The 27334-nt window shown below is 43.3% G+C and overlaps 1 protein-coding gene across 4 annotated transcripts in view; it reads left to right on the top strand.

Annotated features, from left to right (window-relative positions):
* TEN1 (TEN1 subunit of CST complex) overlaps positions 1 to 20938 on the top strand; it is a 72471-nt gene extending 51533 nt beyond the window's left edge. For all 4 annotated transcript variants that reach the window (XM_077459361.1, XM_077459364.1, XM_077459363.1 and 1 more), the window contains 2 exons: positions 1654 to 1811; positions 20620 to 20938. In XM_077459361.1, coding sequence (XP_077315487.1) covers positions 1654 to 1811; positions 20620 to 20747 — 286 coding nt within the window. In that variant the 3' untranslated portion in view covers positions 20748 to 20938. The remainder of the gene's footprint in view (positions 1 to 1653; positions 1812 to 20619) is intronic.
* Positions 20939 to 27334: the final 6396 nt, after the last annotated feature.

Here is a 27334-nt window from a genome sequence, read left to right as displayed (position 1 = left end):
GCCCAGCGCGCCCGCGATGTTGGCACCCGAAGCTGATCTCTCGATCGTCTCTCGGGTGCTGCCGCTGCCATCTTGGGTATGAGAATCGGGAAGTGGAGCCTTTCGGCTTCATTTCCCGGTTCCCTACTGCGCATGCGCGAGTCGCGCTACGCAATAAGGATGGTCCCCTCTGTCTCTGGGATCCCTGTGTTTCCCAGCAGGCAGCAGGGGACCTTCGGAAAGGGGCATAGATTCTGCGGAAAGGGGCGTACCTTCTGCAGAATCTATGCCGGAAGTGGGTGCAGATACCTGTACTGTACAGGTACCTGCACCCCCCTCCCCCCTGAAAGGTGCCAATTGTGGCGCCGGAGGGGGGGAGGGTTCCAATGAGCGGAAGGTCCACTTTAGGGTGGACCTCCGCTTTAACTAACTGTGCATATGTTATACCTGTGGAATCGCTGTGAAAAATGACAATCACTGAAGTAGTCACTGCTACTACATTGGTCGCCACTCTCTTCCAAGTCATGTGCCAAGTGGCTTTCCTTCTTCTTAATGAATACAGGGTGCAGAGATCCTGGCATCACCACCTTGCCGCTCCATCTTGTCCATCCAGAGAATACCCTATATTTATTTTAAAAAATACAAAGTGTTTTGTGAATGTCAGTGGTTTTTAGCAAGCAACTTTTCTTCTGCAAAGTGAATACAGTGGGTTATTCACTATACACCTTGCCCATTCACAAACCTCCAGCACTGAAAATTGTGGCCGCTACTACAGTGTTTGTCATTCCCCTTAGGAATGAAATATGCATATCCTTTTTATTGGGTCAGATTGGACCAATGTACCTATGCAATTAGGACCATGCCCTGAGTTCAGCTTTAAAAGTCGTTGAGGGGAATCTACTAAAACTGCAGTATCCAGAATCTGGAGCAGCTGAGCGTGGCAACTAATCATCTTCTAGGTTTAATTTTCAATGCTTAACTGAACAAGCTGAAGATTGATGCTGATTTGTGGCCATTCACAGAAACCCTAGATTATGTCTGCCCCAGTTTTCATAAATGTCCCCATTTTGTAGTGATTACTTTTAAAGAGGAAGTAAACCCTGATGAGTTTACTTCCTCTTTCATTCCCTGCAATGGCAAAGCACAATGGACTACTATGCATCACATAGTAGTCCATTATGTGTCACTTACCTGACACAGGAGCCAGCGAAGTCACCGCTGTCCCCTGTAGTCTGGCGCATCCATCTTCTTGGTGGGGTCTCGCAGCTCCGCCGCTGTCATTCGGTGAAGCCACGATGATGTCACTCCCGCGCATGCGCATGGGAGCCGACACGCGTGGCAGCTCCGTCGTTGAGAATGCCGCGCTCAGTGCGCCTGCGCGCCGCTGTCTACGGCGCATGCACCGTAGACAGCGGCGCCTGTCTTCGGGCAAATCTCTCCTAAACCGTATAGGTTTAGGAGATATTTCTTGGACCTACAGGTAAGCCTTACTCTAGGCTTACCTGTAGGTCAAAGTGTGTTGTAAGGGTTTACAACCACTTTAAGAACAGTAGTCCCTGTAGCAGGACTTTCAACTATTAGTAAATCTTAACTGGTTTCACAGTCCATTTTATTTTTGCTCTGATAACTGAAGGTAATGCAGTAACTTACTACTTGTATCTCTTCTGTGTGCAGGCTTAGCAGCTATGATTTCACTCAATCAGAGGCAGTACTCACAGCCCAGCACTCAGCAGCTCAGCACAAGCTTCTTGTGAACACTAAGTTTGTGGAACCATTTTCTCCCCGTCTCGGATCATATTACATGGCATTGGGCGAACTAGAATCTGGAGATGGTAAGTCTACAGGACTTAGGCACCATGCACACAGGACATACTATACCGTATGCTCATTTAGAATTGCGTTTACCTGCATGGGGATGCACAGGTGTTCAATGTATCGCCATGCAGGCAATCCCACTGATGTCTATTGGGACACAGCAGCTGTGTGGACATAGAAATGGTGTCTCAATCTGGCATTCATATGTGTGGGACACAACGACTGTGTCCATGCTGCCACTGTTTCCCAATATACATCAGTGAGACTGTCTGCACCTGTGCATCCCAGTGTGAGTAAACACGGCCCTGCACTGACCTACGATATAGTGCACTGTGAACAAGGCTTTAAATACAACTTCATCCAATATTGTTTGTTTTTTTACATTCTAGGTGGACTGATGCATTGTTTGTACACCTAAGGCCATGTTAACAGTGTTGCACTCTGGTAATGTGCATTACATGCGTTCATGTGATGTGATGCCATTCATTGTGCATGGCACTTTGACGCACATTCTTAATACGCTGACAAAAATGATCCATACAGCTTTTTTGGCTTGGTTAGGCTGCCTATTTAAAACAAATGGACTGCTTTAACGCAACGCGCGGTAAGGTGCATGGGCAAATACAGGGTAACAGTATAGTCCCAGCCTAATAGCTGGTAACATTCTCTATGTCCACAGCATGGAGACCTTGTTTTACTTTATGCCAGGCAGTGAGGGGTACGGAGGGGGCCGTGGCCCCGGGCGCAATATTTAGGGGGGGGGGGCGAATTTCTACACAAGTGGTTTGGTGGTTTGCATGTGGATTTTGTGAACACAAGTGGAATTTTGAACTAAAGTGGAGAGTTAATAACCAGGAGTTGTGCTTTTGACTGCTTCTGCTTGCAAGTGTTGTTTTTGGGGGTGTTTTTTCTTCCCCTCCTTCATTTGATACGTTTGCTAGCAGTTTTTAAAATTCCTTTTTGCTGACACTTTTTAAACAGCATTTTTTTTTCTCTCTTTCTTTCTTCCTGCTAATTTAGGGGAGGGGTTAATTGTTCTCAGGTGTATAAAGGTAGTTATACAAACTCCTCAAGGAGCTTGCTCCCTGATGGGGGTTTGCATGTGGATTTTGTGAACACAAGTGGAATTTTGAACTAAAGTGGAGAGTTAATAACCAGGAGGACCTGTAAGTAACATCTTAAACTTCCTTAAAGTAATTGTATTGTAACTGGGAAATGAGTGCTAGCAGGGTTGAAGGTTTTGCTCAGTGCACAGTGTGCCACATGTATGCAAAACTGGTGCAAGAGCTCCAGGATGCATACCGCTGTGACATATGTGAGCAGTTTGCCCTTCTGGAAGCTCGCATTAGAGATCTGGAGGAGCAAGTTGCAACACTGGGCAGAAAGGACAACCTTGAAAGGGGTCCTCTGCTCGCTGAGCAGGTGGTCAGTGGGGTTGATGTGGAGGGGCAAGTCAGGATTATCACATAGGAAGATGGGTTAATGTAGTTAGAGGGAGTGGAAGGGGCTTGCAGAAAAGGAAGGCCAGTCCTGTGTTTTTGTATCAAAACAAATTTGCAGAGTTGGGTGAAAATGTGGAGGTGGCAAACACAGAGGTGGCAGCCCTAAATGTCACTGCTCCCCCTAACAGCCAGGAGAGCAGCCCATCTAGTAGAGGAGGTGAGGGGAGTGCAGATAGGCCTAGACAGTTGGTGGTTATAGGGGATTCTATAATCAGAAGGACTGATAGAATAATTTGTCGCCAGGATCGCCTCAACCGAATGGTTTGCTGTCTCCCTGGTGCTAGGGTTCGGCATGTGGTGGACTGGATGGATAAATTACTGGGAGGGGCTGGGTATGACCTAGCAGTCTTGGTCCACGTTGGAACCAATGACCGTATACATGGAAGGTGGAGGCTCCTTAAGAATCAATTTAGAGAACTAGGCTGCAAGTTGAAGGGAAGGACCTCCAAGGTGATATTCTCTGAAATATTGCCTGTGCCATCTGCAACACAGGAAAGGCAGGGGGTGATTAGAGAGCTGAATGCATGGCTAAAGACCTGATGTAGGGAGGAGGGATTTGGGTTTCTAGAGCACTGGGCTGACTTTTCATTGGGGTGCAACCTATATGCTAACGATGGTTTTCACTTGAATGGAAGGGGGTCTGCTGTGCTGGGGGAGAGGTTTATGGGAAGGCTGGAGGAGTATTTAAACTGGGTTTGAGGGGGGAGGGTGAACCAGAATTACATTGGGCAGACAGGTCAGTTAGGGGTCAGACATTAATGGAGGGTGGAATGGGGATAGATGGGGGGTGGAATGTGGCAGGTGACAAGAAATTTCCCATGTTGCAAACAGCCATTGAAAACTATAGGGCAATTTGTACTACTAAAAATATGAAAAACACCAGAGCAAAATGTAATAATGCATTAAAGTGTTTGTACACCAATGGCAGAAGTCTGCCAAGCAAAATAGGTGAGGTGGAAGCTGTGGTGCATGAGGAGAGCTATGATGTAATCGGTATTGCTGAAACTTGGCTTCAATCCTCACATGACTGGGCTATTAATATTCCTGGCTATGCACTCTTTCCGAGAGACAGGGTAAAAAGGAAAGGTGGCGGGGTCTGTCTCTATGTGAGAAGTGATCTCAAAGCAAGTGTGAAAGAGGACCTGGTGGATGGAGAGTGTGATGAGTCTGAAGCATTATGGGTGGAAGTGCATTTAGATGGGTGTAGTTCGAAGTTAATCGTTGGAGTTTGTTATAGACCACCCAGTGTTAATGAGGAGGTGGAGACTCGGCTCCTTGCACAGATGGAAAGGGCTGCAAGGGCTGGGACAGTGATAATAATGGGGGATTTTAACTACCCAGAAATTGACTGGAGTAATGGCACTGCTGGGACAGTTAAAGGGCAAAAAATGATAAACCTATTACAGGACAATTTTATGGTCCAGTTTATTGAGGCCCCAACTAGGAATGAAGCTCTGTTGGACCTGGTAATCTCAAACCATGCAGAGCTTTTCACTAATGTCCAGATAAAGGAACACCTGGGTAGCAGTGATCATAGCATGATTTCCTTTGATGTTAGCGCTAAACAAGAAATGCATACGGGTAAGATAAAAACACTTAACTTCAAGAGAGCAAATTTTCCAAGGATGAGGGCTGCTCTCCAGGACTTAAGCCGCGTACACACGGGCGGACTGTCTGGCCTACTTAGTCCGCTGAAACACATTTCAGCGGACAGTCCGCGCGTGTGTGGGCTTCAGTGGACCTTTTCAGCGTGCAGTCTGGCGGACTAAGTATTTCGGAATTTCCGTAATACTGTCCGTCGGACTCGCATTTCGGCGGACAATCCGCCCGTGTGTGTGTGCCAGTCCGCCGTACTTTTGAAATGAGCGGACTTTTCCCACCCGGAGAAAAGTCCGCTCATTTCGAGCGGGTATCCAGGTAGGCGGGGCCCGCGAAGGAGACGTCGCTGGCCCCGCCGCCTGGTATGGACTTAAAGGGGAACCCCAACGCCGAAAAAAAACAGCGTGGGGGTCCCCCCCAAGTCCACAACAGACCCTTGTCCGAGCACGCTACCCCCCTCCTGAGCCGTACCAGGCCGCGTGCCCTCAACATGGGGGGGTGCCTTGGGGAAGGGGGGGCCGCGCGGCCGGGTAGCGTGCTCGGACAAGGGTCTGTTGTGGACTTGGGGGTGACCCCCACGCCATTCCATTCCAGGCGGCGGGGTCAGCGACGTCTCCTTCACGGGCCCCGCCTACCTGGAGACGCGCTCGAAATGAGCGGACTTTCCTCCGCGTGTGTGGGCGAGTCCGTTAATTTCAAAAGTAGGGCGGATAGTATGGCAGACTTAGTACGCCGTATTAGTCCGCTCAAAAAGTGGTGTGTGTGTGGTCAAGTCCGTTCATTCGAAAGTATGACGGACTGTCCGTCGGATTGTCTGACGGACTAAGTTGGCCAGACAGTCGGCCCCGTGTATACGCGGCTTTAGACTGGGAGAGAATATTTGCTTCAATGGGCACAGAACAGAAATGGGAATTATTCAAAAAGACTGTTTGGGACCTCACTGCAAAGTATATTCCCATGGGCAATAAGTTTAAAAGGCTAAAAACAAAACCTATGTGGCTCACAGCCAAAGTTAAAAAAGCTATAAACTATAAGAGAAGAGCTTTTAAAAAATATAAAAATGAAGGATCACTAGTGTCATTTAAATGTTACAAAGAATTCAACAGAATATGTAAAAAGGAAATCAAGGATGCAAAAATTCAAAACGAACGACAGATTGCAAAAGATAGTAGGACAAACCCCAAAAAATTATTCAAATATATTAATAGTAAAAAGGTCAAGTCTGAGCATGTAGGCCCTTTACAAAATAATCTAGAGTGGGTGACTGGGGACAAAGAGAAGGCTAATTTATTAAATACTTTCTTCAGCTCTGTGTACACAAAAGAGCATGGGGGAGCGCATGCCCATAATGGGGGTGATAGTGACACAGCCCCAAATGATCCACAATGGCTCAAAAGTGATATGGTCCAGAAATATTTGGACAGAATAAAGGTGGATAAAGCACCTGGCCCTGATGGTATCCACCCACGGATCCTAAAAGAATTGAGCTCTGTAATTTCAGAGCCATTGTATCTAATTTTTAGGGACTCATTAATGACGGGAATAGTCCCACTGGATTGGCGCAGGGCGAACGTTGTGCCTATATTTAAAAAGGGATCAAAGTCTTTACCAAGTAACTAGACCTGTTAGCTTAACTTCTATAGCTGGGAAGATACTGGAGCGTTTAATAAAAGACAACGTCGACGAGTTCTTGCTGAACAAAAACACTTTAAGCAACAGACAACATGGATTCATGAAAGACAGAAGTTGTCAGACAAACCTGATTTTCTTTTTATGAGGTGGTAAGTAAAACCTTGGACAGAGGGGTGGCGGTGGATGTGGTATACCGTATATACTCGAGTATAGGCCGACCCGAATATAAGCCGAGGCCCCCAATTTACCCCCAAAAAAACTGGCAAACTTATTGACTCGTGTATAAGCCGAGGGTGAGACATGCCTGTCCATCCCTGTGTGTGTGTCCGTCCATCCCTGTGTGTCCGTCCATCCCTGTGTGTCCGTCCATCCCTGTGTGTCCGTCCATCCATCCCTGTGTGTGTGTGTGTCCATCCATCCATCCATCCCTGTGTGTGTGTGTGTGTCCATCCATCCATCCATCCCTGTGTGTGTGTGTGTGTGTGTGTGTGTGTGTTCATCCATCCATCCATCCCTGTGTGTGTCCATCCATCCATCCATCCATCCCTGTGTGTGTCCATCCATCCATCCATCCCTGTGTGTGTCCATCCATCCATCCATCCATCCCTGTGTGTGTGTCCATCCATCCATCCATCCATCCCTGTGTGTGTGTGTCTCCATCCATCCATCCATCCCTGTGTGTGTGTGTCTCCATCCATCCATCCCTGTGTGTGTGTGTCTCCATCCATCCATCCATCCCTGTGTGTGTGTGTCTCCATCCATCCATCCATCCCTGTGTGTGTGTGTGTGTGTATCCATCCATCCCTGTGTGTGTGTGTCTCCATCCATCCATCCCTGTGTGTGTGTGTCTCCATCCATCCATCCCTGTGTGTGTGTGTCTCCATCCATCCATCCCTGTGTGTGTGTGTCTCCATCCATCCATCCCTGTGTGTGTGTGTGTGTGTGTGTGTGTGTGTGTGTGTGTGTGTGTCCAGCCTACCTGTGTCCCGAGCCTCCGTCCCGAGCCTCCGTCCCGTGCCGTGCCTTGCCTCCTTGCCTCCGTCCCGTGTCGTGCCTTGCCTCCGTCCCGTGCCGTGCCTTGCCTTGCCTCCGTCCCGTGCCTTGCCAGGATCGCCGCTCTTCGTCGGCGCCTCGGCGGCCATTCTAAAATTCAAAAGCCGCGCCTCCGCCTTCGCCTGTGATAGGCGGAACACTGAATTTCCCAGCAGCCTGTGTTCCGCCTATCACGGACATCGTCTCATCCTCGTCCGTAGTACGAGGATGAGCGGATGTCCGTGATAGGCGGAACACTGACTGCTGGGAAATTGAGTGTTCCGCCTATCGCAGGCGGAGGCGGAGGCGCGGCTTTCGAATTGTAGTATGTCCGCCGTCTGTCTGCTCGATACGCTGATCGAGCAGTCAGACGGCGATGACTCGAGTATAAGCCGAGGGGGGCACTTTCAGCCTCAAAAAAGAGGCTGAAAATCTCGGCTTATACTCGAGTATATACGGTACTTGGATTTTGCAAAAGCTTTCGATACAGTTCCACACACACTGCTCATGTGTAAGGTAAAGTCTACAGGTTTGGAAATATCAGTTTGTAAATGGATAGAAAATTGGCTAAAAGACAGAATTCAGAGAGTCGTGGTTAATGATTCTTACTCTGGTCTAAGGTTATCAGTGGTGTACCCCAAGGTTCAGTGCTGGGACCCTTACTTTTTAACATCTTTATAAATGATATTGGGTCTGGGATCAAAAGTAACATTTCTGTCTTTGCAGATGACACCAAGATATGCAGTGGAATAACATCCTTACAGGATGTCTCCAATTTACAAGCCAACCTCAATACACTGTCTAATTGGGCGACTATGTGGCAGATGAGGTTTAATGTTGATAAATGTAAAGTTATGCACTTGGGGCCTAAGAATATGCATGCATCATACATGCTAGGGGGAGTACAACTGGGGCGATCCATAGTGGAGAAGGATCTGGGGGTTTTGGTAGATCATAAGCTCAATAATAGCATGCAATGCCAAGCTGCTGTTTCCAAAGCGAGCCAAGTCCTTTCTTGTATTAAGAGAGGTATAGACTCCAGAGAGAGAGATATCATTTTGCCCCTGTTCAAATCATTAGTAAGACCTCACCTGGAATATGCAGTTCAGTTTTGGGCACCAGTTCCCAAAAAGGATATCGGGGAACTGGAGAAAGTGCAGAGAAGGGCAACCAAACTGATAAGAGGCATGAAGGAACTCAGCTATGAGGAAAGATTAGAGGAACTAAATTTATTCACTCTTGAGAAGAGGAGAATAAGGGGGGATATGATCAACATGTTCAAATATATTAGGGGTCCATATAGTGAACTTGGTGTTGAGTTGTTCTCTGTACGGTCAACCCAGAGGACAAGGGGGCACTCTTTACGTCTAGAGGAAAAGATATTTCATCTTCAAGTACGGAAAGGTTTCTTCACAGTTAGAGCAGTGAAAATGTGGAATAGACTCCTGCCAGAGGTGGTTCTGGCCAGCTCAGTAGATTGCTTTAAGAAAGGCCTGGATACTTTCCTGAATGTACATAATATAACTGGGTACTAACATAGGTAAAGTTGATCCAGGGAAAATCCGATTGCCTCTTGGGGGATCAGGAAGGAATTTTTTTCCCCTGTTGTAGCAAATTGGAGCATGCTCTGCTGGGGTTATTTTTTTATTTTATTTTATTTTTATTTTCGCCTTCCTCTGGATCAATTGTGGGCATAAAATTGGGTATTTGGATTGTACGATTATTTTTTATTTATTTGTTTTTAAGATTGAACTGGATGGACTTGTGCCTTTTTTCAACCTGACTAACTATGTAACTATGTGTCACTATTGGCTGCCTCCGTAATTTAAATTTCCTGTGTCCCCCGCGTTCTGGCCGACATATTCAGTGTCTGGCGCCAAGTGATTGGGTGTATGGGGGTCATGTGCATCAGCGGGGCTGGTCTGTCCGTGATCACGGTTTCTCCTGGAGTCCCGCCTCCGCACATGACCCCCTACGCCCAGTCACAGGGCGCCAGACACTGAACATGGCGGCCAGAGCATGGGGGACACAAGCGTCGAAAATAGTGAGCCGCCACTGTCTTTTCCTCCTCTCCTCCGAACCGATGCAGGACAAAAAAAACAGAAGGTGAGAGTCATGTTGCTGGCCCCGGGGGGATGGACACGGTCTGGAGAGAGGAAGCAGCCAGAGAAAGAGAGAGAGTAGAAGAGCAGTGCAGTGTAGTATGAGTATAGGAATACTGTAGGTAGGACAGTGTAGTGGATAGTATAGTGGACAGTGTAGTGGATAGTATAGTGGACAGTGTAGTGGATAGTATAGTGGACAGTGTAGTATAGTGGTCAGTGTAGTGTAGTGGACAGTATAGTATAGCGGTCAGTGTATTGTAGTGGACAGTGTAGTATAGCGCTCAGTGTAGTGGACAGTATAGCGGTCAGTGTAGTGAATAGTATAGTGGTCAGTATAGTGTAGTGGACAGCAGGGCCGCTGATAGGGCAGTACAACCAGCCCCATTGTACGGGGCCCGCCCCATCAGCTACACAGTGGGGCCCTGGCATCCTACAGTTTGTTACTGCATTTAAAAAAAAAAGTTTCCTAAATTCCTCTCCCGCTCCTACTTGCTTACAGAGGGGGGGTTATATAATTTTCCAGGAGGGGAGTGCAGGCGCAGCAGAGGGACTATTTCTTTATTTTCGGGCACATGTACATCGTGCTGCCCCACTATTCTATTAGTACCGGCTGGCGGAGTGATACAGTGATTCTCCGTTCGTCTCTCGGCTGCATTCCTCATGAGATATACAAGTTGGCTGACAGGGGAGAGCAGGAGGGACAGCGTGGCTGCAATGGACACAGTGAGTGGGGAATAGAGGTTAGAATACTCACTGTGTCCTATCATATATCTCACAGCACAGCAGGTTATCAGCATTACACTTATCACAGGTAGCACAATAAGCAGGTGCTCTGTCATGGCTCCAGGTCACATTGCTTTTGGGTGATCACTGTATTATGGCTGTGCTTTGTTACAGTCTGTTACATACATTACAGCCAGTACAGTACAGCCCGAAAAGCGTAAAATGTTATTAAATGATTTAAAATGCTCCAAAACGGACATTGGCATGATACAAGAAACACATTTAAAGGAGGGAAAATTCCCCTACCTTCAAAATAGAAATTTTCCAAATGCTTATCATGCCATAAATCATGAAGCTAAAACCAAGGGAGTGGCCATTCTGATTTTTAATCGAATAACATGGTCTTTGTTGGATAAATGTCAAGAACCAGGGGGAAGATATTTATTTCTCAAAGGACTTATAGGAAAGGTTAAAGTAACTCTCGCTACAGTTTACATTCCAAATACACATCAAGATCAGTTCCTGAATAAAACCTTATCTAAATTAATGGAATTTAAGGAAGGGATTCTTATTATCGGGGGGGATTTTAACGTCCCCCTAGATTCAAAACTAGATACTTCAAATGGGACATCGTCTGTCTCTGAAAAAATTAGGAAAAATATCTTACTTAAATTAAATGAATTTCAATTGGTTGATGTATGGAGGGCTTTTCATGCAGACGAAAGGGACTACACATTTTTTTCAAACCCCCATCAACGGTATTCACGCATCGATTTCTTTTTGCTACCTCAACGATCACTATCACTAGTACAGGACATAAGTAATGGAAATATAACATGGTCTGACCATGCGCCAGTTACAATTAATATTTTTTTGAAGGAAGCTAAACATAAGATTGATTGGAACTGGAAATTGAATGAAAGTCTTTTGCTATGTCCTGAAATTAGAGAAGAGGTGGCAAAGGAAATCGATTCGTATTTTGAAATGAATGATAATGGAGAGACTAAAATAGGAATAGTGTGGGAAGCCCATAAAGTAGTAATTAGAGGAATTCTGATAAAACATGGGTCCCGAATAAAGAGAGCCAGAGAAGAGGAAACAGGTAGATTATTGGAGTAGATAAGAGAGATGGAGATACAACATAAGAGGTTAATGGATAGGGATATAGGGATTGAATTGGCGCATTTAAGAAGACAGGTATCTGATATCCTACGGTATAAGGCAAGAGCTATTTTACAACAAGAGAGAAGAATAGTATATGAATCTGGAGATAAATGTGGTAAACTATTAGCAAGGAAAGTAAAAAAGCAACAACTCCGTTCATACATACCTTATATTAGATTAAAAGGAAATCTCAAATCTTCACTTCCGAAAGAAACAGCAGAGGAATTTAGACAATATTATATGTCATTATATAATCTTTCAGCTCCCTCCTATCCCTCTTCACTATTAGAAGAATATCTCAAATCCTCAAACTTAATAAGACTGTCATCTCCAGCGCGAAATAAGCTTGAGTTACCAATAACAGTAGAAGAAGTTACCCGGGCAATAAAGACGTTAAAGCAAGGAAAGGCTCCCGGCCCGGATGGATTTACTCTGCAATATTTTAGATGTTTTCAACTACAACTAGCCCCCTATATGGTTAAAACATTTAATATACAAGGAAAAACTGAGCCCCCACCTGTAGAAGCATTAAAGGCACATATTGTACTTATCCCAAAAGAAGGAAAGGATCAATCAATATGTAGTAATTACCGTCCAATATCATTATTAAATACTGATTATAAAATATTCACAAAGATACTCGCATCTCGCCTACAGTCATTTATGATGCAGCTGATCCACCTGGACCAAGTGGGGTTTGTTCCCACGTGGGAAGCTAGGGATAATACAATTAAGGTCCTGAATTTAATCCAACACGTGAATCATAGGAAGCTGCCGAGTATCTTTGTCAATACAGATGCAGAAAAGGCCTTTGATAGGGTCAATTGGCCCTTTATGCTAGGAGTTTTAAAACAAATGGGCTTTGGTGATCGAATGTTGGATTGGATAGAAGGATTGTATTCAAAGCCACAAGCATTGGTGAGGGTCAATGGGTTAAACTCTGAAAATTTTCCAATATCTAATGGGACCCGTCAGGGATGTCCCCTGTCGCCTCTTTTATTTGCATTGTCATTAGAACCTCTGTTAAATAGAATTAGACAGAATCCTGATATTAAAGATATTCCCTTAGGGGACCAGGAATATAAACTCTCAGCATATGCTGATGATTTATTATTTTCACTCTCTAATCCACAAATATCACTACCTAATTTATTAAAGGAAATGGAGTGCTATGGAGCTCTGTCTAGTTTTAAAATAAACTATAGCAAGTCGGAGGCGATGGGGATATCACTGGAGGGTTCCATTCAAAAAAATTTAGAGAATAACTTTAAGATTAAATGGACAGCCACAGCGCTGAATTATTTAGGGATACAGATTCCACCTAAGTTAACAGATGCATATGCATTGAACTTCCCACCCTTACTAAGGGTAATTAGTACAACGTTGACTGAATGGAGTAAATCTTCACATTCTTGGTTCGGGAGAAGTAATATTCTGAAAATGAATATAGTACCCAAGTTTCTTTATTTGTTTCAGGCACTACCAATCCGGATTCCACAAGCCTTCTTTAGTAAAACCCGAACAATTTTTACAAAGTTTATATGGGCAAGTAAGCGCCCTAGGATTAACAGGAAGTTATTAACAATGCCTAAAGAGGCAGGTGGAATCGCAGCACCAGACTTATACAAATACTACCAGGCTATTCAGCTTGGTAGAATTTTGGATTGGTGCCGACATAGAGACAGTAAAAGGTGGGTTGTTATGGAACAACAAGTAAGTCCCATTCCCTTAGATAGAGCCATGTGGTGTGGTACAGCTACACCTCCGTTATTAAGAGCCCATCCCTTAATAGGACCTACGCTCCAGATGGGGGATAAAGCTGTATGCATCCCCAGAATTTCGACAATAAAATCTCCATTAGTTCCCATTCTTGGGAATCCACATTTTCTGCCTGGTCTGGAATCAGGAATATTTGGGAAATTGAGAGAGGGGATGCTTCCAGGTATCACACTTCCTAAAATTTAAAAAATGGTTAACAATAGAAATGTTAATGGAAGTAGGAGGACAATATGAACTACCCCTATGGCAGGCGTTACAGGTTAAGCATTTTTTGGATACTCTGGGCCCATCTGAGGATTTTGAGCGACCCCTTACTAAGTTTGAGGAGTATTGTGAGAGGAAGGAGCCCCTCTCTCATATTATTTCTAAAATATATGTTTTACTAGTCTCTCCTTCGGAGGATATTGATATAAGGAGTTTTGATAAATGGGAAAGAGATCTTGGAAAAACTTTTACACCGGCCCAACGTAAGAAAATAATACATTTGACTTTTAAATCATCCAGATGTGTTAAGATACAGGAATTAAATTATAAAGTATTAATGCGTTGGTATTATACTCCATCGCGAATGCACGCGTTCGATTCAGGGTCATCGGATAGGTGCTGGAGGTGCGGCAAGGAGAGAGGCACTATTGTCCATATTTTCTGGCAATGCCCAGTGATTAAACAGTTTTGGGAAGAGGTTCGGAAAATTTCTCAAATGTTTACTGAATATCATCTTGAGGAAGATCCGGCCTTTTTTCTACTACAAAATACATATATTCCATTAGAGAGATATAAAAACTCAATGTTGTGCCATTTGGTGAATGCAGCTAAAAGCTGCATCACCACATGTTGGAAAGAAACGAGCTCTCCACGAATCTCCCAATGGTTAAATAAAGTTAGGAAAATTGGGATCTTGGAGAGTCTGATCCCGATGCCTCCCGAGGAAAGGGAAGCTATAGTGCAAGTCTGGGCTCCATGGGAAATATTTTTACAGTCAGAGGAAGGGAAGAGGCTGATTGGAGAGGAAACTGAGGATTAAATTAATGGTTGAGCGATGTAAACCCTACCTATTGGAAAGGTGATGTTGGATTCCTCCTTTTCCTCCCCCTCCTCCCAATCCTCTTTCTGTGTTTGTTTTTTTTTTTTTTTTTTTGGAGAGGGATGGGAACCATTGAGGGGAATTGATGCGGTATTGAGATTATATGAATACTGTGTTGTTTTGTTTATAAAAAATGGCAAGTTACGGTTATGAGAGTGTTTCTTATATATAACGGTTGTTGTTAACCTATATATTGTTTTGTTCTTGCGAAGAAATAAAGAATTAAAAAAAAAAAAAACAGTACAGCCATAAGTTAACACAGTGAGCACCCAAAAGCAATGTGACCTAGAGCCATGATAGAGCCAGAGATAGAGGTAGAGGGTCGGTTCACACTGAGGCAGCGCGACTGCCTCAGGCGACCCAGACGCGACCGCTGCATCGACTTGCAAAATTACTTCTGTATAGAAGTCAATGCAAGTCGCCCCCAAAGTCGTTCAGGAACCTTTTTCTAAGTCGGAGCGACTTGTGTCACTCCGATTAGAACAGTTCCATTCTACAGAACGGGATGCTACTTGTCAGGCTCGTCCTAGTGTGAACCGACCCTTACACTTCATTTGGGGGAGCAGTAAACATGCAGCAGAGCTACATTTTTACGGCTCCCCAAACCAATCCCCTTTAACTGCTTCCCATCCAGCAATGTACCAGTAAATCGCTGGGATAGACAGATGATATCTTGGTCATCACTACCGCAATGATCAAGATATAATTTTTTTAGTCCCAGCAATTCTGCACAAAGTAAAGTAATCCTAATGGCTAAGAAGCCACTGGATTACTTTTACAGGCAGTGGAAGGGGGTCCCATCACCACCTTTACTGCTTTTAAGATGTGACCAGTAGCATGCGGTATCGGGGACACAGTGAGAGGGATAGATATTGTTCTTCCCACTGTGTGACGCCAGAAACGGGAAGTGACAAGGATGTTGTCACTGCCGGTTATGTAAAGAAGCCATCACTGGCTTGAAGAAGCATCCTAATCAAACTGATCTTAGTTTGGTCAGATGCTTTGGAGGGCAGAGGACAGATATGGGGTCCTTTATGGGACCTCATATCTCTCCATAAAGAGGACCTGTCATGGCCCATGCTATCACAAGTAATGTAAAGATGCAGTGTAAGATTTTTTTTTTTTTGTACTAAAATACAATTTTAAATAATTTTAAACTGCCCCCCCCCCCCACCTATGCTTATTAAATGCAAAAGCATGCATTGGCTCCACACGCACATGTAAATGGCAACAAACCTGCATTTTGTTTCAAGCCGGGATCAGGGGTGGGGTCGAGGGTGGTTGAAGGGGGCCCCATCAGGTAGGCTGTACGGGGCCCCATGATTTCTAACAGCTGCCCTGGTGGACAGTATAGCGGTCTGTGTAGTGGACAGTGTAATGGTTAGTGTAGTGGACAGTATAGTGGTCAATATAGTGTAGTGGTCAGTGTAGTTTAGTGGACAGTATAGCGATCAGCGTAGTATAGTGGTCAGTGTAGTGGACAGTATAGTTGTTAGTGTAGTGTACAGTGTAACGGTCAGTATGGTGGTCAGTGTAGTATAGTGGACAGTATAGTGTAGTGAATAGTATAGTGGTCAGTGAAGTGTAATGGACAGTATAGTGGTCAGTGTACTTTAGTGGACTGTATAGTGTAGTGGCTAGTATATCGGTCAGTGTAGTGTAGTGGACTGTATAGCAGCCAGTGTAGTGTACAGTGTAATGGTTAGTGTAGTGGACAGTATAGTTGTTAGTGTTGTGTAGTGGTCAGTATAGTGTAGTGGACAGTATAGCGGTCAGTGTAGTGTAGTGGACAGTATAGTTGTTAGTGCAGTGTAATGGTTAGTATAGTGTAGTGGGTAGTGGACAGTGTAGTAATCAGGTTAGTCAGTGTATTGGTCAGCATAGGGATCAGGGTGGTCAGTGTTGGAATCAGGCTGGTCAGTATTATTGTAGGAAGGGAAAAGACTCGGGGAGTGCTAAAAGTATGCAGGTTAGGGGGTGCAAATTACTAGCCTTGCCCCGGGCGCTGACAACCCACACTACGCCACTGATGCCAGGTAACAGACATTACTTGACCTAAGTAGATTTAGCATATATTCTTGGAGAATGCAGGAAGACGCTAGTCTAGCTGCAGTTCTACTGATACTTGCTGAGGAATGTTGCTACTTGGGATTACTTTCAAGAGGAAGGAGGTCTTGATTCCTCTATATAGATCTTTAGTTATCATTAGAGGGATCACCAGCAGATTCCTCTACAGGCAGTGATCAAGGCGGTATGCCGAACCGCTTCTTCTTCTTTTGTATTTTTATTTAACATGTGCCAATAAAAGTATTTACTTTATTTATATGGACATGGAGTTGCCAGCCCTTCTCTCTTCTACTATTGTCTAAGTGTTGTTCGGACAACACAGCAGCCAGAGCACTCTATCGTGGACTTCATTTTACATCCTGGACGCTCCCTTTTGTGAGAGCTCTGCAATCCCTTGTCTACATCCTGATTCCTCTACAGTGCCTTGAAAAAGTATTCAACTTTTTTTCATGTTACAACCAAAAATGTAAATGTATTTTATGTGATAGACCAACACAAAGTGTCACATAATAGTGAAATGGAAATAAAATTATAAACGGTTTTCCAAATTTTTTACAAATATCTGAAGTGTGGCGTGCATTTGTATTCAGCCCCCCTGAGTCAATACTTTGTAGAACCACCTTTCACTGCAATTACAGCTGCAAGTCTTTTTGGGTCTGTTTCTACCAGTTTTGCACATCTAGAGTGACATTTTTGCCCAGTCATCTTTGCAAAATAGCTCAAGCTCTGTCAGATTGAACAGAGAGTGTCTGTGAACAGTAATTTTCAAGTCTTGCCACAGAGTCTCAATTGGATTGAGGTCTAGATTTTGACTGGGCCATTTTAAAGCGGTAGTAAACCCGCACATTTTTTTTTTTTTTTTTTTTTTAAACCTGCAAAGCAAAAGGCATAATGAGCTAGTATGCACCGCATACTAGCTCATTATGAAATACTTACCTTAGAACGAGGCCCCGACATCTGGCCCGATCCACGCCGAGGGAGCTGACATGCTCCCTCGGCGTTTCTTCCGGGTATCGCGGCTCCGGCACTGTGAGTGGCCGGAGCTGCGATATCGTCACTCCCGCGCATGCGCGCGGGAGATTTCATTCCGGCCGGCCGGCCACTGCCGGATTTTCTGGCCGAGAATCCCCTTGTGCGCATGCACCGCTGCAGTCAGCGGCACATACCGAGGGGAATATCTCCTAAACCGTACAGGTTTAGGAGATATTTTTTTTACCTACAGGTAAGCCTTATTATAGGCTTTCCTGTAGGTAAAAGTTAAAAATGTGGGTATACAACCACTTTAACACACGAACATGCTTTGATCTAAACCAATTAATTGTAACTTTGGCTGTATGTTTAGGGGCATACTCTAAAGGTTTTCTTCTAAGATTGCCCTGTATTTGGCTCCATCCATCTTCCCATCAACTCCCAGCTTCCCTGCCCCTGCTGACAAAAATTATCCCTACAACATAGTTCCACCACCATGTTTCACAGTGTAGATGGCGTGTTCAGGGTGCTGTGTGCAATGTTTGTTTTCCTCCATACATACCATTTTGCTTTTAGACCAAAAAGTTCAATTTTGGTGTCATCTGACTAGAGCACCTTCTTCCACATGTTTGCTGTGTCCCCCACATGGCTTTGAGCAAACTGCAAACAGGACTTCTTATGGCTTTCTTTCATCAATGGCTTTCTTCTTGCCACTCTTCCATAAAGGCCAGTTTTGTGGAATGCATGACTGATAGTTATCCTGTGGACAAATTCTCCCACCTGAGCTATGAATCTCTGCTGCTCCTCCAGAGTTACCATAGGCCTCTTGGCTGCTTCTTTGATTAATGCTCTCCTTGCTCGGCCTGGCAGTTTAGGTGGACGGCCATGTCTTGGTAGGTTTGCATTTGTGCCATACTCTTTCCATTTTCGGATGATGGATTAAACAGTGCTCCGTGAGATGTTCAAAGCTTGTAATATTTATTTTTATTTTTTATAACCTAACCCTACTTTAAACTTCTCCACAACTTTATCCCTGAGCAGTCTGGTGTGTCCCTTGGCATTCATACTGCTTTTTGTTCACTAAGGTTCTCTAACAAACCTCTGAGGGCTTCACAGAACTGCAGTATTTAAACTGAAAAATTACACACAGGTAGATTCTATTTACTAATTAGGTGACTTCTGAAGGCAATTGGTTCCACTAGATTTTAGTTAGGGGTAGAGGGGGCTGAATACAAATGCACGCCACGCTGTTCAGATATTTGTAAAAAAAATGTTGAAAACCAATCATTTTCTTTCTGCTTCACTTTGTGTTGTTCTGACTAGAGGTCGACCGATATATCGGCCGGCCGATATATCGGCCGATATTTGCAGTTTTTTAAATAATCGGCATCGGCCGATTGTTCTGATAAAAAGCCGATATAGAACTACAGCAGGACTTTGAAATGACTTCTGTAAGAAGTCAATGTGAGTTGCCTGAGTCGTCATAGCAACACTTTCCTCCTCTCTGGGCAGACTGCCAAGAAAAGAACTAAATGATACAATGTTTACACTTGAATGAATGAAGTCATCTCTGTGTGTAGAAGTTCTCAGTTTAACCATTTAAAGACTAAATCTTTTCTGACACTTGTTGCTTACAAGTAAAAATCCTGTATTTTCTGCCAGAAAATCACTTAGACCCCCCAAAAATTATATATATTTTTTTAGCAGAGATCCTAGGGAATAAAATAGCGGTTGTTGCAATATTTTATGTCACACGGCATTTGCACAGAGGTCTTTCAAATGCATTTTTTTGGGAAAAAAATACACTATTTAAAAATAAAATAAAAACAGTAAAGTTAGCCCATTTTTTTTTTTTTCGTCCAAAAGTTTTGACTACCTTTTTTTATTTAATACATAGGTTTCTTTTTTTTTTTTTTTTTTTTTTTTTTTTTTTTTAATCTAAATCATACATACAAGTAAACTGATTGGAGGTTTGTTTTGTTTAATAAATGTTTAAATGTTAGAAATTTTCTGTATCACTTATGAAGGCTGCTTTCACACTGGAGCGGGCAGGCGTTGATGGTAAAACGCAAGTTTTAGCGGCTCTTTACCATCATTTTAGCGGTGCTATTTGGCTGCTAGTGGGGCACATATAACCCAGCTAGCGGCCAAGGAAGAGGTTAAATGCGCCCATGAAGCACTGCTGCCAAATCGCATTGCATGCGCTTCGGCAGTGGTGCCCATTCATATCAATGGGCAGGAGTGGTGGAGGAGCGGTATACACCACTCCAAACGTGCTGCTTGCAGGACTTTTTTTTAAGATCCTGCCAGCGCATCGCCTCAGTGTGAAAGCACTCTGTCTTTGACACAGACTGCAGGGGAGCCATTTTGCAGGCACTTTACAGGCACTATTTTTAGCCCAAAAGCGCCTGAAAAACGCCCCAATGGGAAAGGTGTGTTAGATCAAGGGGGATTAAAAAAATAATAATAATAATAAATAAAAAAGGAAAAAAATAAATAAATAAAATAAAATCGGCCTAACATATCGGCCCAAAAAAATCGGCATCATATATCGGCTATCGGCCGCCATGATTTCTAAATATCGGCATCGGCCAGAGAAAAACCCATATCGGTCGACCTCTAGTTCTGACACATAAAAACTCAATAAAATACATTTACGTTTTTGGTTGTAACATGAGAAAATGTCAAGGGGTGTGAATACTTTTCAAGGCACTGTATATAGATTTTTAGTTATCACTAGATTAATCTATCAGTTGGAAAAATGAGGTCCTGAGATATATATATATAATGTATGTATATATGTCTTATGCTTTGTGTATGGTGTGCAGTCATGTTGGAACAGGAAGGGACAATCCCCAAGCTATGGTCAAACATTCCCACAGACACACTTCTAAACCTTGTGGGCAGCCTTCCCAGAAGAGTTGAAGCTGTTATAGCTGCTAAGGGCAGGCCAACTCAATATTGAACCCTATGGATTAGGGATGCCATTAAAGTTGTGCGTGTAAAGGCAGGTGTCCCAATACTTTTGGTATTCAAGTATCAAAAGTTTACAGGGTTAACAAACCTTTCTCCAGTCTACCGAAACTACATAGAGCAAGTCTTTTGGTTGACGATATCCTTTTATACCTATATTCTTTTGATTACTCCATGGTTTATTCTTGTTTTCCAGATACCCATCTTGTACTGTGTGCCCGGTTGCTAAATTGCATTGAAGGCGTGGACCTCTCCCTTTTGCAGAATGGAATAGAAGAACAGAGAAAATACTTTCTAGAGAGAGAATGCAGCTCAAGAACATAGCTGAAGCTCTATACCCTGTGTAGACACCAGGCTTGTGCTGACGGCCTCTCTTGGTATATGATATCATGGGATCTTATTACATTATTAAGGTAACTGTCACCAGTGTAGAAGGTCATTAGATTGTGCTGCATATAACAGTCAGAAGAGGAGCAGATGTTGTGGGACAGGTTGGAATAAAGTAGATTTAATTATGTGTTGGCTGTTCTTAAAGACATTTTGTATATACTTGTACAAGGCGTGCTGCATATTTGCCTTATTTGGCCTTTGGGGGGAAAGATTTTTTATTTTTTTTGTCCAGTAATTACAAGAAATCTCCTGAGCTGCGTTTGTCACTGAGCCAGGGGATTTATATATGTAAGATTGATTTTTCTTTTTAGTTTAAAATTTTAACAGGTGCTGAGACAGCTAAAATCAGTGTTTAAAAATGGACTCCAGTCTAGACCAGTGTTTCTCAACTCCAGTCCTCAAGGTGCACCAATAGGTCTTGTTTTCAGGATTTCCCGCAGATGAAATGGCTGTGGTAATTGCTAAGGCAGTGAAACTGATTAAATCACCTGTGAAAAATAATGGAAAACCTGAAAACATGACCTGTTGGTGCGCCTTGAGGACTGGAGTTGAGAAACACTGCTCTAGACTACAAAGAAGTCTTCAGATGCACAGAATAGACACAACTTACCTGCTCAGGACTTTCATTTAGGCATCGCTGTGGTGTATCAGTCTATCTGGTCTATCCTATCAATAATACAGTATCAAAGGAGATTCCAAAGTTCCCACTAAAGGCTTCTTGTCTCTGTCATGCAGAAAAGCTTATTAAAAATGGCTGCACCAACAAGTCTCTCATCGCAAACTTGTATTGAAAGTGTGAAAAGGATTGGTGATTATAGGGAGTAGAGGCAGAGGGAGGGGCGGGTGCACAACGCATGCTTCTAAAAGTAAACCTCCAGTCCACTTCCAATGAGCCGCATGACAGTTTGCCGGCATCTTATAAAGTGTACAAGTATAAGGATAATTACCTTTTAACATTTGTTTTTTTAAAGTACATCACTTTTACAAAATAGGTCACCTGCATAAGAAGTATTTATTTACTTGCCTTTCTGTGGCCTGTGTGTCAAAAAGCCATTGTATCTCCACTCTCCAGCTGCTGCAAGTATTTAACCATCAGATAAGTGGGATTTGTTGCTTCGCCACCAGCTGTGGATCCTGTAGTGACATATAAACTGGAGGGAGACACTGCAGTGGCTGGAGGTGGAACAAGATCACACACCTGGAAAAGTGGAACATTGCAGTAGTTAGGAGCAAAGCTTTTCAATACACAGTCAACTTTGAAAGTAAGTATAAAAATGCTTCATTTCCAGTTGGTCTATTTTGTAAAAATGATCTTGTGGTGACAGAATCACTTTAACCACTTGCTTACTGGGCACTTAAACACCCTTCCTGCCCAGACAAATTTTCAGCTTTCGGTGCTCTCACTCTTTGAATGACAATTACTCAGTCATGCAACACTGTACCCAAATTAATTTTTTGTGCTTTTTTTCCCACAAATAGAGCTTTCTTTTGGTGCTATTTGATCACCTCTGGGGTTTTTATTTTTTGCGCTATAAATGAAAAAAGACAGAAAATTTTGAAAAAACGCATATTTCTTTGTTTCTGTGACAGAATTATGCAAATTATTAATTTTTCTTCATAAATTTTGGCCACAATTTATACTGCTACATGTCTTTGGTAAAAATAACCCAAATTAGTGGATATTATTTGGTCTTTGTGAAAGTTAGAGAGTCTACAAGCTGTGGTGCGAATCGCACAAAATTGATCACACCTGATGTACTGGTGGACTATCTCGCTTCTTGTGACCCGAACAAGTCAGGAAAGTACAAATACCCCCCAAATGACCCCTTTTTGGAAAGTAGACATTCCAAGGTATTTAGTAAGAGGCATGGTGAGATTTTTGATGTTGTCATTTTTTTCCCACAATTCTTTGCACAATTAAGATTTTTCATTTTTTTTTTCTCCACAAAATTGTCATTGTAATAGGTTATTTCTCTCACATGGCATGTGTATACCACAAATGACACCCCCCAAAAAATTCTGCTACTCTTCCTGAGTATTACAATACCACATGTGTGGGACTTTTTCACAGCCTGGCCACATAGAGAGGCCCAACATGCAGGTAGCGCCATCATGTGTTCTAGGAACATAAATTACACATCTAACTTGTTGACTATTTATTACACTTTTGAAGCACCAGGACAATGACACATGATACGTGACACTGATGACAGATGGCACTGATACGTGGCAATGATGACGCTTATACGTGGCACTGATGACATGTGGCACTGATGACAGATGGCACTAATATGTGGCACTGATGACAGATGGCACTTATACGTGGCACTGATGCCACGTGGCACTAATACGTGGCACTGATGACAGGTGGCACTAATACGTGACACTAATACGTGCCACCGATGACAGATGGCACTAATACATGGCACCGATGACGCGTGACACTGATGACAGATGGCACTAATAAGTGGCATTGATGACACGTGACACTGACAACAGATGGCACGTGACACTGACAGGTGGCACTGATGACAGATGGCACTAATACGTGGCACTGATGACAGATGGCACTATGTGGCACTGATGACACGTGGCACTGATGACAGATGGTACTTATACGTGGCACTGATGACAGATGGCACTGGGGATAAATGGCACTGGGGGCAGGTGGCACTGGGGGCAGGTAGAACTGGGGTGGATGGCACTGCTGGGGGAGGATGGATGGCACTGCTGGGGGAGGATGGATGGCACTGCTGGGGGAGGATGGCACTTTTTTTTTTTTTTTTTTTTTTTTTTTTTTTTACTCTTACAAAGGAAAGCAGAACGGCTGCCGCTGCAGCCGTTCATCTCTCCCCTCTCACACGCTGTCTGTGTGAGGAGGGAGAGCGGTGCTGAGAGATGATCTCATATGTTTACATATAAGATCATCTCCCATTGGACACGCCGATCGCGCTGTAAACGGCTGCTGTGATTGGCCGTTTACAGCGATCTGTGTTTGCCTGTCCCCGGGGGACACGGCGAACACAGAACTTCCGCAATGCGCGCCCGCGGCGGCGTGCATTGCGGAAGTAAACATTAGGACGTCCAGGGATGGCCTCCCGGACGAACGCGCCTGCCCTACGGCCGTCATTCAGCTATAGGGCGGCCGCGAGGTGGTTAAGATGTACATGAAAAAGAGATTTATATAATTGTTTATATGTATAATTTGTAATATACACCAATCAGAGGTAACATTATGACCATTCACCAGATATTAAGTAGGTTTTTCTTTTGTCACCAAAACACCCCATTTTGCTACCAAAATAGCCAAGACCCCTCAAGGCATGGATTGCACTAGCATTTTGAAGGTAAGTTATGGTATCTGGCACCAAGCTGTTAGTAGCAGATCCTTTAAAGTGGTTGTAAACCCAGATAAAAAAAAAAAACTGCAGGACAAAGGCATAATGAGCAAGTATGCATACTAGCTCATTATGAAATACTAACCCAAGCTGCTGCTAACAAAGCAAACAGAATATTGGCATACATTAAAAAGGGGATTAATTCCAGAGATAAAACAATAATTCTCCCTCTCTACAAGACTCTGGTCCGGCCGCACCTAGAGTATGCTGTCCAGTTCTGGGCAGCGGTCCTCAGGAAGGATGTACTGGAAATGCAGCGAGTACAAAGAAGGGCAACAAAGATAATAAAGGGTCTGGAGGATATTAGTTATGAGGAAAGGTTGAGATCACTGAACTTATTCTCTCTGGAGAAGAGACGCTTGAGAGGGGATATGATTTCAATATACAAATACCATACCGGTGACCCCACAATAGGGATAAAACTTTTTCGCAGAAGGGAGATTAACAAGACTCGTGGCCACTTTGAAGAAAAGGGGTTCAACCTTAAATTACATAGAGAGTTCTTTACTGTAATGCCCTGTACACACGACTGGTTTATGATTTCAATATACAAATACCATACTGGTGACCCCACAATGGGGATAAAACTTTTTTGCAGAAGGTAGTTTAACAAGACTCGTGGCAACTCATTCAAATTAGAAGAAAAGAAGTTTAACCTTAAACTAAGTAGAAGGTTCTTTACTATAAGAGCGGCAAGGATGTGGAATTCCATTCCACAGGTGGTGGTCTCAGCGGGGGGCATTGATAGTTTCAAGAAACTATTAGATAAGCACCTGAACGACCGCAACATACAGGGATATACAATGTAATACTGACATATAATCACACACATAGGTTGCACTTGATGAACTTGTGTCTTTTTTTTCAACCTCACTTATTATGTAACTATGTAAAGCTAGAACGATGCTGTTGCACTGCTGTGACTAGTGACATGTTGTCCCGAAGTTACTATTGGGTTTGCGGGCTCCAGCTCTGTGATTGGCCGGAGCCGCGATGATGTCGCTCCCACCAGTAATGGCACGGCAGCTGAAGAAACGGCACGAGCGAGCAGTGCGCATGTGTCGATGATGTCGGCACAAACGGATCCAGTGAATGTATCCTAAACTATGCAAGTTTAGGAGAAATTCACAGCACCTACAGGTAAGCCTTATAGGCTTACCTGTAAGTAAAAGTGGTTGTACAGGGTTTACAACCACTTTAAGTCCTGTAAGTTACAGATGGGGTCTCCATGGATTGGACTTGTTTTTGCAGCACATTCCACAGATGCTCAACTGGATTGGGATCTTGAGAATTTGGAGGCCAGGTCAGCACCTCAAACTTGTTGTGCTCCTTAAACCATTCCTAAACCATTTGTGTAGTGTGGCAGGGAGCATTATCCTTGGCCTAAGGCCACTGCCAATATACGGTTTCCATGAAGGGGTGTACTTGGTTACCAACAATGTTTAGGTAGGTGGCACTTGTCGAGTAACATTCATGTGAATGGCAGGACCCATGGTTTCCCAGCAGAACATTGCCCAAGGCATCACACTGCCACTGTCGGCTTGCCGTCTTGATTCGTGAAACCATGCGACCATTTTTCTTTGCTCCATGATCCAGATCTGATGCTCACATGCCCATTGTAGGCACTTCTGGCTGTGGACATGGGTCAACATGGGCACTCTGACCAGTCTACGGCTGCGCAGCCCCATACACAACAACCCGTGATGCTCATTTTTATTTTCTGTTACCGGGTGTCTGAATACCCGCTCCTCCCTCCTCACACAGTGGTTCCTCCTACCAGCTTGTACATCAATACAAAACACATCTGCAGCACCTCGTAAGCAAGGCAGCATTTCAAGACAAGTAAGTAAGCTTCATGCTTGTTCTTTCACAGACTCTGTTTTGACAGACACTTTTAATGTAATCTGGGTCACTTTGAAGGTAATCCAGAGTGAGAGAAAATATGGAGGCTGCTATAGCTGAAACTATTCACCTGGCTTTGGTATTTTTAGAGGCGTTGACTTCACTTTGAGTCTGTAATCTGCATTCTTTTTTAGGGACAACCTATTCCTAAATCGGCCGTAGATGGTTCCAATCTTGGCTGGTTCAGCAGGGACTGGCCAAGATTTGAACCATGTATTGGCAGGCTGATTGTGCAGTTGATTGCTCAACTTTGGTACAACCACACTGTCGGATTTTTCATGCGATTATAGCCGCTAGCAATAATCGCTGTGTTCTCCTGGCAGAGATAGCTCCCCCCACTGGGAGAACACAGCAGCTCCGCGGATGGGATTCCACCATCAACACTGACTGTTGGGGAAATAGGATCATCTATGGCCAGCTTTAGAAGAAGGTCACCATTGCAACTCGTATATTTTACTCACTACATGTTCCCTTCAGTCATCTTAGCAGCTAATCTACAAATCTCTATATTTAATACATTAACAAAAATATGGCAGAGCTAACAAGTGCAAATATGAAGTCGCATACCTTTTAAGGTAAACATTGCAGTGATAGATCAGTGCTCATTTAAAAATAAACTATATTTTCCTTTTATGGAAATTGTACTTTATTTTGGCACCTCTGCAGTGTTTGGGGGATTTGGTTACTTTCTTTTGCTTGTTACTATTTAAAAACAAATATGATATCGGTTTTATTTTTTTATCCTCCTTTTTCAGTTTCGATTTCATGTACTGTATGTTGCTTAAATTACTTAAATTGATAATAAAATGGCATTTCCTCCAGCACTTCCTCTTTTTTTTTCACTTTTCTTACCTCTTCACTGTTCTTGCCTCCACCTACATTTTAGAAAAAAAATCATTTTTTTAATGATTTTTTTTAAATGTTTTTTTTTTTTCTAAAATGATTTTTTTTTCTAAAATGATTTTTTTTTGATGATTTTTTTAAATGTTTTTTTTTTTTGATGATTTTTTTAAATGTTTTTTTTTTTTTCTTAAAATGATTTTTTTTTTCAAAAATTATTTTTTTTTAAATTAAAGAATTTTTCAAAAATAGATTTTTTTCCAAAAGATTTTTTTTTTCAAAAATGATTTTTTAAAATGATTTTATTTAAAAAAAAAAATGAAAAAAAAATTTTTTTTTCAAATTTTTTTATTTATTTCAGAATTCACCTCAGAGCTGTGT

The sequence above is a fragment of the Lithobates pipiens genome, unplaced genomic scaffold (assembly GCF_037356315.1).
Source record: "Lithobates pipiens isolate NorthernLeopardFrog02 unplaced genomic scaffold, aLitPip1_a1.2 Scaffold_28, whole genome shotgun sequence".
Lineage (NCBI taxonomy): Eukaryota > Metazoa > Chordata > Amphibia > Anura > Ranidae > Lithobates > Lithobates pipiens.
This window is presented reverse-complemented; position numbering and strand designations above follow the sequence as displayed.